The sequence below is a fragment of the Heterodontus francisci genome, chromosome 42, assembly GCF_036365525.1.
Source record: "Heterodontus francisci isolate sHetFra1 chromosome 42, sHetFra1.hap1, whole genome shotgun sequence".
Classification (NCBI taxonomy): Eukaryota; Metazoa; Chordata; class Chondrichthyes; order Heterodontiformes; family Heterodontidae; genus Heterodontus; species Heterodontus francisci.
This window is the reverse complement of record NC_090412.1, coordinates 19,828,684-19,848,006: the sequence shown is the minus strand read 5'-3', so window position 1 is coordinate 19,848,006 and position 19,323 is coordinate 19,828,684. Positions and strand designations below refer to the sequence as shown.

At 39.6% G+C, this 19,323-nt stretch overlaps 1 protein-coding gene across 1 annotated transcript in view; it reads left to right on the top strand.

The window, feature by feature from the left end:
- The window catches only part of LOC137355499 (NFU1 iron-sulfur cluster scaffold homolog, mitochondrial-like), a 48,409-nt gene extending 29,389 nt beyond the window's left edge, over positions 1-19,020 (top strand). The window contains exons 3-8 of the mRNA XM_068020708.1: positions 9,841-9,976; positions 12,061-12,127; positions 12,229-12,337; positions 13,073-13,145; positions 15,590-15,764; positions 17,456-19,020. Coding sequence (XP_067876809.1) covers positions 9,841-9,976; positions 12,061-12,127; positions 12,229-12,337; positions 13,073-13,145; positions 15,590-15,764; positions 17,456-17,527 — 632 coding nt within the window. The 3' untranslated portion in view covers positions 17,528-19,020. The remainder of the gene's footprint in view (positions 1-9,840; positions 9,977-12,060; positions 12,128-12,228; positions 12,338-13,072; positions 13,146-15,589; positions 15,765-17,455) is intronic.
- The last annotated feature ends 303 nt before the right edge of the window (positions 19,021-19,323 follow it).

Sequence of the window (19,323 nt, the reverse complement as noted above, 5' to 3'; positions counted from 1 at the left end):
AGGAGAGAAGGGAGGGAAATAGGAGTAAAAAATCCTTTACTATTTCTTAGTACAGTTAGTCCTAGCTTTTGCTATTATGAAAAAGATTCAAAGAACAAAGAACAGTACTGCACAGGAACAGGCCATTCGGCCCTTCAAGCCTGCGCCGATCTTGATGCCTGCCGAAACTAACACCTTCTGCACTTCCGGGGCCCATATCCCTCTATTCCCTTCCTATTCATAGATTTGTCAAGATGTCTCTTAAACGTCGCAATCCTATCTGCTTCCACCACCTCCCCTGGCAGCAATCTCCAGGCACTCACCACCCTCTGTAAAAAAAAAAAAACTTGCCTCGCACATCCCCTCTAAACTTTGCCCCTCGCACCTTAAACCGATGTCCCCTAGTAACTGACTCTTACACCCTGGGAAAAAGCTTCTGACTATCCACTCTGTCCATGCCGCTCATAACTTTGTAAACCTCTATCATGTCGCCCCTCCACCTCCGTCGTTCCAGTGAAAACAATCCGAGTTTTTCCAACCTCTCCTCATAGCTAATGCCCCCCAGACCAGGCAACATCCTGGTAAACCTCCTCTGTACCCTCTCCAAAGCCTTCACGTCCTTCTGGTAGTGTGGCGACCAGAATTGCACGCAATATTCTAAGTGTGACCTAACTAAGGTTCTGTACAGCTGCAACATGGCTTGCCAATTTTTATACTCTATGCCCCGACCGATGAAGGCAAACATGCCGTATGTCTTCTTGACTACCTTATCCACCTGCGTTGCCACTTTCAGTGACCTGTGGACCTGTACGCCCAGATCTCTCTGCCTGTCAATACTCCTAAGGGTTCTGCCATTTACTGTATACTTCCCACCTGCATTAGACCTTCCAAAATGCATTACCTCACATTTGTCCGAATTAAACTCCATCAGCCATCTCTCCGCCCAAGTCTCCAACCGACCTATATCCTGCTGTATCCTCTGACAATCCTCCTCATTATCTGCAACTCTACCAACCTTTGTGTCGTCCGCAATTCATTGATTAAAAGTTATCAGACACTGCGGTCATTCAGAGTGAAGCAACAGTCATTTTAAGATGGTTCTGCATTTGTAAAAATATATGAAGCTTGGATGTGCTATTGAACCATTTGTAGCACATTACTTGCAAATCTCCTACGTTACTAATAATGCAATAGTGTTTTGTTCTTCTCAAATGCAGGGGCTGCTGTTGAGGGAAAACCAAGTGAGTTCATATAATAGTCAAATAAAAGGCTGCAGGTGGCTGTGATATTTTATGTTCTTGGGAAGTAATTTATGTTTCATGCATTACTTTATTTTTTGAAGTGTGACAAATGTATGTGTGAGACATAGGAAATTAGCATTTTTTTAATAACGCGTACCTCTTTTGATCCAACCAGTAGGTTGCCAATAAAAAGGAACTAAGTGCCCCTTCTGAAAGGGGCACTACGAATATACTGTAACAAAAAAATCCCCCAAAACTTTAAAGGAAAGTTAGTTAATCAGATTAAAGTGACATTCCCAGGGTTGACAATACGCTGCAGCCACCCCTTCACCGCCCCCCCCCCCCCCATTTCTAATGGTAACTGAAGGCCTGAGCGACTCCCTCAACAGTCTGCTGCCTGGACCTATTGATGGCCATCTTGGCCAGGCCCAGGAGCAGTCCCACAGGGAGCTCCTCCGATCAGCTCACTCCCCTCCCCAGTAGGTGGCCAAAGATTAGGAGTAATGGACTGAATTGCAGCCAGAAATTGAGGAGCAGCCCCCTCAGATAATGAATGAGGGGCTGCAACCTCTTACACTCCACAGGGATGTGCAACACAGATTCCTCCAGGCTGTGGAAATTACAGGCAGTCCAGGAGTCCATGAATCGGATTAATAGTCTACTGCATGGGACGCCACATGCAACACCCTCCATGCCAAATCCCCAAAGGACAAAGGGAGGACTCTCAAGTAGAGAGCCTCCGATTGGGGATCCCTGCCTCCTCCCGACGGCAGGACGGAATGCCACAGTGTGTTCAGATGGCCGATGGGGTGCAAGAGTAGCCTGTACAGGGAACTCCTCTGTGCAGTGGAATGGCATAGAGGGGATTTATGAGAAATGGTTCTTATTGTGGGGCCTAGGTTTTGGGTCCAATGAGAAATTCCGTCCAAACTGGGGTCAGCTTGGACAGGAGTGCCTGAGCCACCTCAACACCTGTGCAGTTGGGGTCGAGCACTACCTCTTTCTTTAAGATTCTGAATGGCTTTGGCTGTGAGCCAAATGCAACCCAAGGGTGCACATCGTACCAAGTCTTCCAGAAACATCCAGCCTACTCCTCTCACCATCCAGTACATCTCCCACTCTGGTCACCTTGGCAGCCTCTCCTCTGCTAGCCATATGAATCCGTACTGATGGAGATGTGTCTGCTCAAGATGAATTTTCAAATAATTGAATACATTGTAAATGTTAACATAATTTTCTTCTGATGACACTGCTAATTTATGTCCAAGAATCATTTGTTACATTTCTTTAGATTGAGAAGAAAGGATTTGCAGCTTTTCTCAACATAATAGATTGTTAATCCAGTGACGCAGGAATGTTAAAAAAAAAATCTATATGATTGGTTACAGCTGATGTTCCAACTACTTTTAAACAGATTTGCCTTTCTATCTTGGCCATTATGCATGATTTAATATGGCCTAAAATGAAGATTATTGTTATGAAGTGTAGATTATGTAGACTCCTGTCCTGTTGGCTTTAAATGTGCAACTTCTGTTGAAAACCTCATTTATCTTCGTAAACATCAAGCCTTAATGATAACTTTCAAAAGAGAGTTAAAATACTGATGAGATTTATTGACAGCTTGTCATGGTTGCTGACATTCGTGTTAGTCAGCACACAGCCTTTGCTATTGAGCTGTCATGTGCGTGTTACCATATTAGTCCAAATGGCAGCAAAGTGCCAGCAGATATTTAAAAGAACATTATTTTTCATTTGCATATTCATTAGTTAGCATTTACCCTTTGAAAGCATGAATGATGCCCTTGGTTAAGATTCAATGGAAGCCTCAGTATAACAGTCAAGTGTGTTAGATTTAATTGATTTTGACTGATTTTGTTGTTCCACTGTACCGTGGCAGTCCTGTGTCTGTATGAGATGATATCCTGACTAATCATCAACATGCATTCTTCTTATTACTTTTTCAGCGGTGTGTGATATTTCTGTCAATGTGCTCAGGAACTTGTCTTTCCTAAAGCAACTTACCATATATCACAGCAGTGTTCGTTGATGGAGTAAATCTCTGTTCAGCGAAAGGGTGTCAATTTGCATCAGAGATGCTGCAGAGCTTAAATACAACTTAATTCTTTCGCCACTCTCATATTCATGTATTTAAACATTTATCAAAGTGCTGTGATTAAAGTTGTAACTAAATCATTCACAGACAATATTACTGAATCTAATGGCTTGGTGTATAAGATTTTTTTTTAAAGTGACGCATTGAAAGATATCAGGTGCACATTTTCCCTTTAATTCCTTATATTTTATGTTGAAAATAAATTTTGCAAATGTTTTTATTGCAGTTTATACTACTTGAAGTTCCATGCAATTTTGCTTTTTAAATATTGATCTGCAGATGTAGTTGCGGCCACTAGATGGTAGAAAAAGCTCATGTTAATAAATTGCGATTGTGTGCAACACTGACTACTCTCACCCATACTTGTAATGCCTTAATTTTGATTTGGTTAATTTTATTTTATTGGTAGAATATCACAATGATTTTTCTTATTTTAGCAGGACAAATTTTTCTTTTTATGAAAGCTTAGTGAGTGTTTTTGGGAGCTGGGAAGGAAATGGTCCGTTTAAAGTGAATGCAGACTCAAAAATTGGCATCTCAAGTCAATATTACTCAAATGAAAAAGAGACCATATATATTTCTTGGTGCCATTCTCCAATAATTAGCTTTCCATGTATAAATAGCATGCTTGGCTGCTTTAAATATTTTTAATTGTTTTCAATATGACATAGGTGAACTGCAAAAATGCTTAAGTTGTAATAAAAGGAGGAAAAGAGTGTAGGTACTTTCAGCTGCACAGTTACTGCTTTGACTTGCTGCTGACCTCTGCTCCATTAACTGACTTTTAACATAACCTAAACTTTGAACAATTGTTTAGCTATTTCTAATACCCAGTAGCAGGAAAAAGCAGAGTGGAGCATGTGCTGATACGAAGAGCTGTGAGGGCTCTCTGATTGTCCCAAATTCTCTGTCACTTGTTTAAATAGCAGATGAAGTGTACCTATTGATTACAGTACAACTGAACTGGAGGAAGCAAAGATTTAACAGAGGATTACAACTCCCTTTAAATCTGGCTGTAGCTTACAAAATGATCTACCAAGCTCGCAAGTCGGATAAAGGAAAAATGATTGAGTGACCTTGAAAATTGTGCACTGCCTAAGGCAGAATGAAAATGTTGATATTCTTTACAGCTATTGTTGGTAACCTAGAATAAATTGTATTTCCATTTATATAGAGCCTGATTAGATTGCAAATCAATGAATTACTTCTGAGTTGCAACAACCTTTGTCATGTAAAATAAACGTGACCTGTATGCTGCACCAAGTAATGTTTCACAAACAAAAACAGCAATGAGATGAACAGACAGTTTTTTATATTTTTTTATATTTTGGGTGGTAATTTTCATTTACGTAGTACCTTCTGTATATTACTGAGGGAGTGCTGTGTTGTCAGCAGTGCCACCTTACCGGATGAGATGTTTGTCTGTTTGAATTGAAGTAAAAGATCCAATGGCACTATTTAGAGAAGAGTAGGTGATTCTCCTAGTGTCTGGCCAACATCGTCCCTCAATCTACACCTTCTAAAACAGACTATCGTTCATTTATTTGTTGTTTGTTGGGCCATGCCATTGCAAGTTGGCTGCCACATTTGGCTGTTTAATAATAGGGTCAATAATTCATCAGTTACTCTGCTGAACTCAACATAAAACATAGCTTTGAAGCCAGAGAGCTGGTAGTTCTTGTTAACCTTTTTTGCCCCTTTGAAGCAATGAATTATGGACACTTGTTAGTGTATTACATCGCAGCAATTTGAATGAGATGTGCCAAATTTTATTGTTAGTTTGACTGAATTCGAGATTGTATTTCCATGTTGTCACTTTCTCAAAACACAAGCAGCTGTCTGTAATGATTGATATTCTGCCATGATGGGCTGCCCTGGAACTATTTATATAAATTTATTTTCTGCTTTTTTTCTTGCAGATTCCTGGCAGAAGTGATGCCGTTGAGTGTTGTTTATACATTTTTGCGACATCTAAGGGATTTCAGAGAGTTGCTAGGTTTACAGGTTCTGTAATATTGCAGCCTGGGTCTCGAAAGAGAAATGTAACTCCTGCACTTACATCGGAATAGTGCAGCTGCTCTTATTTTCTCAAGCGTCTGCCATGTAGGCTTTGCAGGTGCACAGACTGTGATAGTTCAGCCAGTACAGAGACTTGAAGTACTGAGGTTATGTCAGTACCTCCCGATGTTAAGACCAGTAAACATGCTGGTGCTGCCAGAAAAACACATTTACTTGCTCCAGGAAGACCCAGTTTTAAAGAAACTGGGCACTGGTCTTAAAATCTGCATTCTTTTGCTTTCGGGTACTGCTAGTTGCATAAGTGTTGCCAACTCTCAAGGTGCAGATCACGAACAACATAAAAGCAACTTATGCCCATTTGTAGCTTGGCTGCACAGCCCTTCCTCTGGGATTAGATCAGTTTGGAGCCCCAGCATGTGCTGGATTGGAGTCTTGGAGTTGGAGATGCTGGCAGATTCCATGCAGATCAGGAAGTCAGTAGACCTATATTTGTTGGCAGAGGCTGATCTGAAGTTCTCCAATCATTCCTGTTCTCGTACTAGAAATGGAATGTTGTTTGTGTTTTAGGATGCAAGGTTTTTTTAAAATTACGGTGGTTAGGCAGATTGTTGATAATTTATTAATCCTAGTATTCACTAGGGATGGAGCGAGGAGAAAAAAATTAGACCAAATACAGCTCTGATGTCAGTTTTATAGGAAGCGGAGAGCAGAGTCTTTGTAACATTTGGTTTTAGGTGGAGGAATTGATGCAGAGGTAGAGTTTCCTAGAAAGACAGTACACCTTGTCTTTACCGATTGTCTCTGGGATGAATTGTCAAATACTAATTAAAATTGGATTTTTTCATCGTCTTGAAATTTTTCTTATTTTTTGTCCTTGCACCTGCTCCTGCTTAACAGCGAGAGAAGTCAACTGCTTTTGTCAATCAAAATAGAACCTATTAAAAAGGATCTTGCATGTCAAGTTTCCCAGCAGGAAAGGTCTACCTGGCTGACTTATCAGGGTTGATTTCCAGTTGGTTCAAGCAGTACATATTAGCTTAACTTGATCGGCACCCTGTCCAGCGTCTTAAACATTCACTGCTTCCACCACCGGCACACAGTGCCTGCAGTGTGTACCATCTACAAGATGCACTGCAGCAACTTGCCAAGGCTCCTTTGACAGTACCTTCCAAACCCGCAACCTCTACCACCTAGAAGGACAAGGGCAGCAACACATGGGAATACCGCCACCTGCAAGTTTCCCTCCAAGTCACATACCATCCCAACTTGGAACTATATGGCCATTCCTTTACTAGCACTGGGTCAAAATCCTGGAACTCCCTCCCTAAAGGCACTGTGAATGTACCTACACCAGATGGGCTGCAGCAGTTCGAGAAGGCGGCTCACCACCACCTGCTCAATGGTAATTAGGGATGGGCAATAAATGCTGGCCTAGCCAGTGACGCTCACGTCCCAAGTATGAATAAAAAGAAACTTAGTTGGTCATGATCTCCCCTGTCATGTTGTGAGTTTCAGCCAAACTCCAAAACCCGGAGCTTATAATCTAGGGTGACAATCTAGAGCTCTACTAAGGGAGTGTCTTACTGTCAGTGGTTATTCAGTGTTTTGTTGGTTTGGGAGTTCACCTGATATCTTGGCCACTGTCTCCAAAAAAAAAAGATTCACTGGTCATTCATTTCATTGCTGTTTGTGGGACTTAGCTGTGTACAAATTGTCTGCTGTGTTCACTGCTTTTCAACATTGGCTACAGCTCAAAAGCGCTTAATTGGCTGTTACACAAGAACACAAGAAAGAGGAACAGGAGTAGTAAATATGGTCCATCAAGCCTGCTCTGCCATTCGAAATGATCATGGCTGATCTTAAGTTTTAACTCCACTTTCCCGCCCGCACGCCATATCCCCCAAAACCCTGAGAGACCAAATATTTGTCTATCCCAGCTTTAAGTGTATTCAATGATGGAGCATCCACAACACTCTGAGGTAGAGAATTCCAAAGATTCACAACCTTTTGAGTGAAATAATTTTTCCTCATCTCAGTCCTAAATGATCGGCCCCTTATCCTGAGACCGTGCCCCCGTGTTTTAGATTCCTCGACCAGCGGAAACAATCTCCCAGTGCCTACCCTATCCAGCCCCTTTAGAATCTTATGTGCTTCAATGAGATCACCTCTCATTCTTCTAAATTCCAGAGATTGTAGGCCCAATTTACTCAGCCCCTCATCATAGGACAACACCCTCATCCTGGGACCAATTTAGTGAACCTTCACTGTACCTCCTCCTCCAAGTATATTCTTTCTTAAACGCGGAGAGCAGAACTGCACACAATACTCCAGATGTGGTCTCACTAAAACCCTGTATGATAGTAGCAATACTTCCTTATTCCTGTACCCCAAACCCCTTGCATTAAAGGCCAACATGCCATTTGCCTTCCTAATTTCTTGCTGTATCTGTATGTTAACTTTCTGCGTTTCTTGTACAAGCACACCCAAGTATGTTTGAATATCAACACTTACATGTTTCACACCTTTTAAAAATTATTTGCTTTTCTATTCTTACGACCAAAGTGAATAACTTAACATTTCCCTACATTATGCTGCATCTGTCACCTTATTACCTACTTGCTTAATCTGTATATATCTCTTTGCAGCCTCTCTATGTCGTCCATACAGCTTACTTTTCCACCTACCTTTGCATCATCAGCAAACCTAGATACATTACTGTCTGTCTCTTCATCTAAGTCATTAATATAGATTGTAAATAGCTGAGGCACTCATCCTTGCGGCACTCCACTATTTACTGCCTGCCAACTTGATAATGCCCTGTTTATGCCCACTTTATCTATCTATAAGTCCTTATCAAATGCCTGTTAACCTTTTGTGTGGCATCTTTTCAAATGCCTTTTGGAAATCCAGGTATACTACATGTTCTGGTTCCCCTTTATCTACCCTACTAGTCATATCCTTAAAAAAAACTATTAATAAATTTGTCAAACAGGAAAGGTCACTGACCTGAAAAGTTAACTGCCTCTCTCTCCACAGATGCTGCCAGATCTGCTGAATATTTCCAGAATTTCCTGTTTTTATTTCCTTTAGTAAAACCATGTTGAATTGTTCTAATCATACTGTGCTTTTCTAAGTGCATTATTAAGACTTCCTGTTAGGATGTCTTGAGTCTTGGAAGGTGCTATATAAAGCAAGTTCTTTATCTTCTTTCACTCTAAATGTTAACATTTGATGACTGTCTCAGTTAGAGCCAACTTTAACAATAAGTATTGAAAAATAGCATGGCTACAACAGTGCAAAGCCTGTGAAACCTGAAGCAAACCGTTGAAACTGCTCTGTCCAGGCAGTACAGCATCTCAATCAGTAGTGAAACCCTTTTGCTCTGCTTCTGTGCAACTTCATCAGACTGGGACATCTTAAACCCTGAAATGTATTTTTACTGAGTGCTTTGTGCAGCTAAAATAAAAAGGAGTAATACAACTGGCATGCCATGATTTTATTTATACGTTGCCTCTTTGGTGGGGTTCTGTTTTTTTTTGTCAGGACCATTTTTTGACTGTTCACTTTAGTGAGAGATGGTTGTTTGTGAAGTGTAATAATACTAACAGGTTACTCTTTGCAAAGCACTGTGATAAGCTACATTATCACATGAAAGCTGAGTTACAAATTTTGTTTCTCTTTTCTCTTTCACCTATTGCCAAGGTAAAGGGAGGCCATTGCTTGGGAACTAGAAACATTGCAGCAGACCAAATGCAGTGTAAAGTTCACAATTTGCTTTAAGCTCCATTCTCAGAACAGCAATGCCCAGTGCAAGTTTTCTTTTCCCGCAAAAGCTGTCTAACGGCCACACTATGATTGCCAGCAAGGTCTTTTATAATATACTGTACAATGGAATCTCCAATATCCATCAGAATAGATAATTAAAATTGGATAACAGTGAGTAGCCAAATCCAACTAAATGTTGATCGTCAGTTAAGTCTGTACGAGCTTCAAGATGTCCGCCCATTCGTGGCCAGGACTAACTGATGCAGTGTGTTAATGTCTGGAAGACTCTGGCAGAATGTTGCAATGATGCCACTGGACACTGCCAAAACCTTTGAAAATAGCAGGTGGAATGGCAATATGCCTGGAGGCCACCCTGATCTCAGCTGTTCAAAATGCGCTGGTAAAAACAAAACTCACGACGACAACACAATTACCAGTTTCTTCACCAAACTCTGTATAGACTGTGCCCCAGGCATGGTAAAAGGGATTGGCCTCATCCTGCTGCACGTTAAGTACAATTTTACCTTACTGGAAAGATTGGGCAGGCAGTCATTGGAATGTAATTAATTGAGGTCCCATTGTAGTGTACGCACCCACATTTATTTACGATTACTCTATACTCAGATATTAGAAAACTGATGGATACACCTATTAATATGATATAGAATGTAATTTAAAACCCAGCTGTAATAAATGTTCTGAATTGTAATATTTTCTTTATAGTACGATTCATGGCAATACAGACCCAGGACACACCAAACCCTAACAGCTTAAAGTTTCTTGCTGGTCGTCAAATTGTAGCATCGGGAAGCATGGATTTTCCAAATGTCAGTGCAGCTCATTTCTCACCTCTAGCCAAGTAAGTATAACAAGTTTAAACTAGGTTGGGCTGCAAGATGTGAGGCCTTACGGTATGGTTGTGAAAAGAAAGATGTGATTTGATATGGTCCCTTTTTCCACCTCATGACATCCCAAACCACATTACAGCCAATTAAGTACTTTTGAAGTGTAGTCACCACTGCAATTTAGGAAATGCAGCAGTCAGTTTGCATACAGAAAGATCCTGCAAACAGCAATGAAATAAATGGCCACATAACACTGATAGAGGGTTAAAGGTTGGCGAGAACCCCATATATGTTGGCCAGGAAACTGCGAAAGCTCCCAGTTCTTCAGGGAATCTTTAATGCCTATCTGTGCGGGCAGACAGGGTCTTGGTTTAACTTCTCATCCAAAAGATGGCACATTCAATACTCTCAGCACTCCCTCAGTACTGTAGTGAAGTGGCAACCTGTATCATGTGCGTAAGCATCTGGAGTGGGATTTATACCTTCTGAGTTCAAAGCAGAAGTGCTACCACTGATCCACAGCTGGCAGATAATGTGGACTTTAGCCTTATAAGTGGGTCATGGATCTTTGGGTTGGAATGTAATCTTGTATGTGGGATGTGGTATATACAAATGTATTTTTATATACTGTGGGGAGTACCTATAATCTCTTGCAGTCTCTTCCAGAATATACACGTACTGCTGGCTAAAGAAATCTTGGCTCTATGATAGTGCTACCTCATCATCTTTCTACTTAACAGGTTTCTTATTTGGGGGAGGGCCTGTATATAATTTAAAATTGCAGCAGGTAGCCTTGTCACTGAAAGGAATAACTTCAAATTGTTTGGCATATAAACAGCCTGGTACCGCTGTTAAAAAGCCCATGTAATCTCTGTTGTACAAGGATTTAAATCATTTATGGTGTAAACAGAGACACCTAATCACAGTTTTCATTGGAGCAAGTTCTAGACAGTATAATGTGGATAAATGTGAGGTTATCCATTTTGGTAGCAAAAACAGGAAGGCAGATTATTATCTGAACGGCTATAAACTGAGAGAGGGGAATATGCAGTGAGACCTGGGTGTTCTTGTACACCAGTCGCTGAAGGTAAGCATGCAGGTGCAACAGGCGGTAAAACAGGCAAATGGTATTCATAGCGAGAGGATTCGAGTACAGGAGCAGGGATGGCTTGCTGCATTTATACAGGGCCTTGGTGAGGTCACACCTGGAATATTGTGTGCAGTTTTGGTCTCCTTATCTGAGGAAGGATATTCTTGCTATAGAAGGAGTGCAGCGAAGGTTTAGCAGACTGATTCTTGGGATGGTGGTACTGATGTATGAGGAGAGATTGGGTCAGTTAGGATTATATTCGCTGGAGTTCAGAAGAGTGAGGGAGGATCTCATAGAAACTTATAAAATTCTAACAGGACTTGACAGGGTAGATGCAGGAAGGATGTTCCCGATGGTGGGGGAGTCCAGAACCAGGGGTCATAGTCTAAGGATATGGAGTAAACCTTTCAGGACTGAGATGAGGAGAAATTTCTTCACCCAGAGAGTGGTGAGCCTGTGGAATTCGCTACCACAGAAAGCAGTTGAGGCCAAAACATTGTATGTTTTCCAGAAGGAGTTAGATATAGCTCTTGGGTTTAAAGGGATCAAAGGGTATGGGACGAAAGCAGGAACAGGTTACTGAGTTGGATGATCAGCCATGATCATAATGAATGGCGGAGCAGGCTCGAAGGGCCAAATGACCTACTCCTGCTCCTATTTTCTATGTCTCTATGTAAAAGAATTTTCTGTCTGCACCATCAAGCTGTATATTTGAGCCATGATAGAATAGTCCAAAACATTCTATGTGCTCTCACCCTAATGCTGTTTAAGTTTCTTAGCAGAAATTTTGTGCTTTGGCACAAATATAATTCTTCCCTTCCAAATGAAAAACAAATGGCCAGAGCTGCAGCTTGTAACAGAGGAGTTAAAATTATGATATGAATGTACAATGAGCAGAAAATAGTAATGGCTTTTTTTAAACCATGTGAAAAGTGTTTTAATATTGATTGAAAGGCAAGTTGTTCAGACTTTTGGAATAACTACTCATGGGACTATATTCTTTTTCAGGCAGTTATTTCAAATAGAAGGAGTTAAAAGTGTGTTTTTTGGGCTTGATTTCATTACAATAACAAAGGTAAGGTATTCTATGAATGAACCCTCAATATTATATTTTGCTAGTTATTTAAAATATGAACATATTGCAGAAGATTAATTGAAAGTATTGAATATTCACAGGAAAGTGAAGTGGAATGGAATGTTCTTACACGTCAAGTTTCTGCAGTCCTTGTGGATTTCTTTGCTTGTGGCCTTCCATTAGTGACAGATGTGTCACAATCTGATTCTGGTAAGGATTTACCTTTGCACTTTATAGAAGCTTGAATTAGAACTGAGAGCCATACAAAACATACAAGATGATTAGTCCAGTGTTGCACTGGTTCTTGCTTGAACCCTTTACTACAGCCATATGACTACAGCAATGAGATGCATTAAATGGGACCAAATTAATAAGCGTGTCATAGCTTCCCATGCAAACACACTTGTACGATTTGGAAATTGTTTGTGTGCTTATAAAGAGATGCTTTCATATTTGGTTAACATCATTGCTTTATTTTTCATTCGTTCCCCTCCAAATTTTTTTCTTACCAGCAGCCTCTGACTGTATCATGACATTATTCAATCCCCACAGCACCCATCATGTATCTTTGAGCAAAGTTGCCAGTTAGTTCTGAATTAAGAGTAGTTTTGTGCAGTAGGGGTGCAACTGGAAATAGAACTGAGGCAATAACATGACAATCAGGAGTAGGAACCACCTGTGAGTCTGTTTGTGGCCTATGGCCTGTGTCAATTCTATACAGATATAAATGCTTTTCCAATGATGATGTAATTTATTCTAGTTTGCAATTTCACTCCTAATGGTGAAGATCAACAGTATATACCAAGTACAGATGCTTGTAATAAAATTGATTGTAAGTTGTTGCAAGAGATCAATTTTTAGTTATTTTATAATTCTCAAATATCCATTGGGGGTTGGGAAGAGTTATGCCATTTGTACAGCATTTATCTCTTTTTAACTATTTAGCCCCATCAGAGGAGAGTGAGGAGGATGATGAAGTGGTTGCAATGATTAAGGAACTGCTGGATACAAGAATAAGGTATTTGGGATTTTATGTATACTTTTTTCTATTTGTTCTTCGGATGTGATCGGGGCAGAATTTATTGCCCATCCCAAGTTGCCCTGAGAAGGTGGGGTGGGCTTTCTGCTTGAACAACTGTGATAAGGAATTCTAGAATATTGGCCCAGGGACAATGAATATGTGTCCAGTTGTTTATTGTATATTAATTGTGTTTTATTGGAGGCAGCTGGTGGGCATTGACTTGTGTCCCCATAAAAAGACACAGACTTAAGCAGTGGTTGTTGTGGTTAGGCAGTGTTTGCTTGTAATCTGTAGCTGTGCAAGTAAATGCTTGTAAAAGTGTGTAAAGATTGGCTCCAGTTATATCCTTCACGATCTGACCTTCTGGAATGTAACACAAGTCAGCATGGTGTGTCGAGGAGGGGACCTTGGAGTTGCTCACAGGACATTGCTGCTCATCCTTCCTGGTGAAAGAAGGCGCTGGGTTAGAAGTTCTGTCAAAGTGACCGTGGGAGCTACTCTATTGCATCCAATAAGAACACAGGAACGAAGTTGGAGATTCAGCCTCTTGAGACTGTACACCACTTGGTGAGATCGTAGCTGATCTGTATCTTAAATCTAAGCCTAGGCTTCATATCCCTTAATACCCTTGGCTAACAAAAATCTATCGATCTCAGATTTAAAATTGTTAATTAAGCTAGCGTCGACTGCTTTTTGTGAGTGACAGTTCCTCAGTCCAACTACTGTCTGTGAGAAGAAATGTTTTCTAACTTCTCCCCTGAATGGCCTGGATTTGACTTTTAAGGTTATGTCCCCTAGTCCTAGACTCCCACGCCAGCAGAAAAAGTTTTTCTTATTCTACCTTATCAATCCTTTCAAAATGCTAGAAGCCTTAATCAAATCGCCCCTTAACATTCTATATGGCAGGGAATAGAATTTTATGCTCCCACTTATGCTATTTACTATGCCACCAATCTTTGTGTCACCAGCAACCTTGGATACATGACTTTCTAAGTTATTAATAAATAAAGTGAATAGTTGAGACCCCACCACAGATCCTTGTGGGACATCACCAGTCACTTCCTTCCAATTCAAGTGCATATCTGTTATCTTTACTCTTGTTTTCAGCTGCCTATAACCAATCTGCTAACAAGGCCAATAATTTATCTTCAGTTCCATTGGCTTGCTAAGCAACTTTAAGAGGCCACTGTGTATTGTGGGACTGAAGTCAGGTAGAACAGATTAGGTGTAAGTAGCAGACTTCCTTCCCTGAAGGATATTAATTCACTACCAACATTGGTTGTGCTCTTGCATCCACCCAACAAAGAATTTACTTGTTCTGTGATTGCACAGACCTCTGTAAATCTATGTCTTGTATCCAGGGCTACGTGCAGGGCTGCCAATCTCTATCCTTGACATTTTCTGTGGCCTTGCAAAACTAATTAAATATTTAGGAGTATTAGGTGAGAAATCAGTAGATGCTGTTCTAACCTTGTGGAGGTCACTGGTAAAACCACATTTGAAATATAATGCCCAGCTATGGCACAGTGTCTAATGGGCAATGCTGCATTGGAGAGGATTCAGTTAGAAGACAAGAATGATCCCAGATCGCATTTGAACTGAAGGAGGAAAAAAAGGTTAAGAGGAGACATGAACTTAATCTGAAAATAAAAACTAAAAGATTTAAATGATTTAAGATTTCTCCTTTTAACACTTTAGTGTGAAGCTAAAGTGGTCAGGCTCTTGTACTGATTGCCCAAGTTCAGTTAGTACTTTAAAAAGTGGATTCTAAAGTATATGACTGTTTTATGCATACCATGTCTGCGAGGGGGAGGAAGAAGCTTAATGTCTAGTTTCACTTGAGGCTTTGGTTTGGCATCTGTATATATATTTGGAGCCCTGAGACCTCTGGGAAGCACTTCAGAACATTTTCCTATGTTAAAGGTGCTACATAAATGCAAGTTGTTGATCATTTGTAAACCTTTGTCCTCCATTTCTAACAGTCCAAGGTACAAAACATGCTTACATCTATCTACACCTCTTACATCTCTCAGCATTTACAAAGAAAATCTGAACTTGGTTTGCAGTATCACACATGACAGCAATATTTTTAAAAGGTGTTTCCGACCCAGAAGTACCCCAAAAAAATTCAACATAGACAGGAAGAAAAAGTATAAAACAAAAAAGGGAGGAGGTAAGAGAACAGATGTAAGAGGAAAGAAAAAGTAAACATTTTACAGCAAACGTTTTATGTCTTAGAAGGATAGGCACCTTTTACCCTTCCAGATGAGATTTATTTAATTCTAAAAGCTGGAGGCAGTAATATACGAAGATTGAGAGCTGGGACCTCAGTTTTGATTACTCTTTATTTTACTTTCGTAATATACAATATGCAAACATCTCACCAGTTATTATGATACCAATAAAAGATTAAGATCTTGTCGTTTTTTTCAAACTTACAGGCCTACGGTACAGGAGGATGGAGGAGATGTCGTTTTTAAGGGTTTTGAAAATGGCGTTGTGAAGCTCAAGTTGTTGGGCGCTTGCACTGGTTGCCCAAGTTCAGTTATAACTTTAAAAAGTGGAATCCAAAACATGTTACAGTTTTACATTCCTGAAGTTGACGAAGTAGTACAGGTAAAGTAGGAATGAGATTTGAGTAAAGAATTATTATAAGTAAGTTTTTCAAAATTTTAAAGTTGATGGATTTGTCTTTGGATAGATTGGTGCATTGGGCCAAATTATTTCTACAGAATCTTTGTTTTTCCAAACAATATATACACAAAATCCATGTAGTGAAGCACATTTGAACGTGAACTCTCTACAACACCAGGATGCTAAGTGTTCATTTTAAAAATAGAGAAGGGGTAGTATTGTGGGTTAATATATGTTAGTTTTAACATGTGGACCTCGTGTTGAATCCAACCTATGCCAATGTGCAAAAGTCTCCTTTGTAAGGGGATTTAATGAAATGGTTTTGAGTAGTCTCGATTCAGTTTTGAGGTAAGTGCCCTAATTTGTCACTAAAACTGGCCATTAGAATGGCTGCTTTGGGAAATTGACATGCCAGACTGCTGTCCCCAAGATATGCTATAACGTGTTTCCAGAAACTGGGATGGTCTGTGATTGCAGCTTAAGCACATTTTTAGGGCAGAATAAAGGGAGCTTTACTCAGCAGCTGGCCTTGCTTGTTATATATGAGTGCTTGAACAAAGTTAGAGGGTCTTCCATTCCCAAGGGCGAGCATTTTCTGCCTCCGATTTAGAGCCTCTATTAAGGGTGATGTCAGACTCCTTTTAGCAGGTAGTTGCATCACAACTTACTAGTCCAGCGTCTGGCTGGAAATGAAGGTTAGCTTTGAAGTCAAGAGCATCCTCCTATTATTTCATTCTGAAGCTCCTTGTCATAGAAAGTCTCGTGCCAATGTGGAACGTCTTAGTAAAATGTGGGAAAGACCAAGGTTTCTTAAAGCAACTCTGATGCACACCTAGCCCCAACTTTGATGCTGGTCATTGTGACCTTAACTTGCTTCCATCAGTTTAAATATTGGATGACTTCGTTTTCTGTGCCAAACCGTCGTGCATTACATTCAGAAGTCTTTAGCATTATAATTCAATAAATATTTTGCTCATTTTTACATTTAGCTTGGCCCTAATCTGTTCATTCATACTTTGTGTTCACTGCTGTATCCAATTAAAGTTGGTCAGCTTCCTCCATTACCACTATGTGCTTTTACCCTTCTATTTCTCCTGTTCCTTGATCACTTCCAACTGTACTCAGTAGCCTGGCCCTTCAGTTTATTTTGCTTACTACTTCCAGCCATTATTGTTTGTATTTTTGTTGTCTAACAGCATTGTGTATAATCTGTACAGAGAATTTTCAGAATTAACTGTGAAATGAACCAATTCTTTGGGGAAAACCAATTCCTTCTAAAAGAAAATATTAAAGAGCAAATTATGTTCATGCATGTTAAGAATCTTTAACTGCAAGCCTTTGCTTTCGTATTCCTTATCATGTTTTCTTTTTATGAAGTTAGCTTTATCCTTCAGTCTTAAAAATATTGCCTACTTACATGTTTATAATGCTCCTAGTACTTTCTTACCAACTAGGAAGTTGAGGAGGTTGTTGCTGTTCAAAGCCTAAATTTATCATACTAGAAAATTAATTTTGCATCTCATTCAGGTGATGTAGTAATGAATAACTTGATTATCAATGGATGATTAGGTTTTATCAAACTAGGTGTTTTCTAGATTAAACTAGTCGATACAAGAATGGTTTAGAAGTTCATGGATTGTTTTTATAACCTCTTTAATCCTTTTTTAATGCAGGTCCAAGATGAAGTAGATGAAGTAAACATTAAAACATTTGCAGAATTAGAGAAGAAATTAAAAGATATGTAAGTCTTGTACCTGAATTTTTCACAATTGGATTGAGAAGTCTGACTTTATCAACATTTCTCTCCTTGTGTTGGGTAATTCAGTTTGATTCCATGTTAGCTGAGTCTCATTCATTGTTTTTCTATAATTTATATTTTGGGAAATATTGACTGTGGCACAAATTGGGACTCTACAATTGGCTTTCTCTTTCTCTTGTTAGAAATAAGAGAGATGGAGAACTTTTTTGCTCAGTTTGTCTAACTTCTGAATGGGAGAAGATGGGCAAATTCCACTCCTGTCAATTTGCAGGACAAATACTGTTTCCTGGCTGAACCTTGATATACTTTGTCATGAAGAGAATAAAATATTTGATATTCCCTGATTCTCTTATTGGGATAGGATAGGGTTAGTCCTGCTCGGTTGTGGGTCATTCATGTGTATCATGTCGCAACTTAAGACTCAATGTAGTCGAGTGCTACAATAGAATATGCACCAAAGCTACAGCCAAGTGAACTGAGCATTTTAATGATTATTTGACCATTAAGTTCCATGTACTTCCTGCAAGAAAATTAACTTGCTCTTGAATTTGGTATGGTGCCCATGCGCTGTCTGAAAAAATTTGCCATTTTCGTTGTTAGCCCCTGAACCCAACATAGCAAGAAAGACAGAACTGTGAAGCTCCAAAGATTGTGGTTACCCACCAACATGGCCCACCAGTATTTTAGGGCATAAAGGGCTGGCTACCCCATCAAAAATTAAATGTAGCAAGCACCATATAAAATGAGGGAGCAAGTGCCATGGAAGGAAGATATTGTGCAAAATGTAGTTTTACTGGCATCTCTGTACATGTAAAATAAATATACTTATTTTTTGATGTATGGACAATGTATATCTATAAAAGTTAAGTTAAAAGAAAATGAGCTATTTGTGGTGTTTAGTAAAAGATTATTGGACACTGCGTTCTTGATACTTAAATGCCTGATGTACTTTTTTCAGTAATATACTAAAAACATGCAAGAGTGTGAAAACCATTAAATATATTTGTTACAGTCCCACTAATAATTTATCTTTAAAATCATTTTGCTTCTGTTACCAAAGAAACACCACTGCTAGATTTCCTTTATGCAGTTGCTGTCCATTTGTTATAGGGACTTAGTTTAGTTCAACAAACTCCATCTTGCTATTGGATATATTTCTAAGTTGTAAGTGAAGCCTTTTCAGTATAGAACTTAACAGCACTACAGCCTGTGTAAAGTCTGCTTGACAACTGAATGACAGTGCTTTGAAACAGATATTTCAACTTTATCACGTTGAAATTAAGGATTGCTTTAACTGGAACAAACTTTCAATGTTGATGACACTGTTTTGAAGTTTTAAACTCTTTACAATGCTAATACTAATATTGACAGTGCAGTAACTCATATTCATGTTGTACAGTAGTGGTAAAGCTTGGGAATTGAAAGATTGTAAAAAAGTTGTACATTGTTACAGTTGAAATAAACATATTATAGTTAAAATGTGATTGAGTTTTATTTAAAGGAAACACATTACTTCCATTACGCTCAGCAACTGGAGTGGCTTCATGGACTGTGTTGGTAATTTTGGTGTTGCCTATTGTAATTCATAGAATCATGGAAGGTTTAAGGCACAGAAAGAGGCCACTTGACGATCGTGTCTGTGCCGGCCAAAAAACAATCCACCTATTCAATCCCACATTCCAGCATTTGGTCCGTAGCCCAACGGCACTTGAGGTGCATATCCAGACTCCTTTTGAATGGGTTGAGGGTCTCTGCCTCAACTGCCCTTCTCTGTTCCAAGGA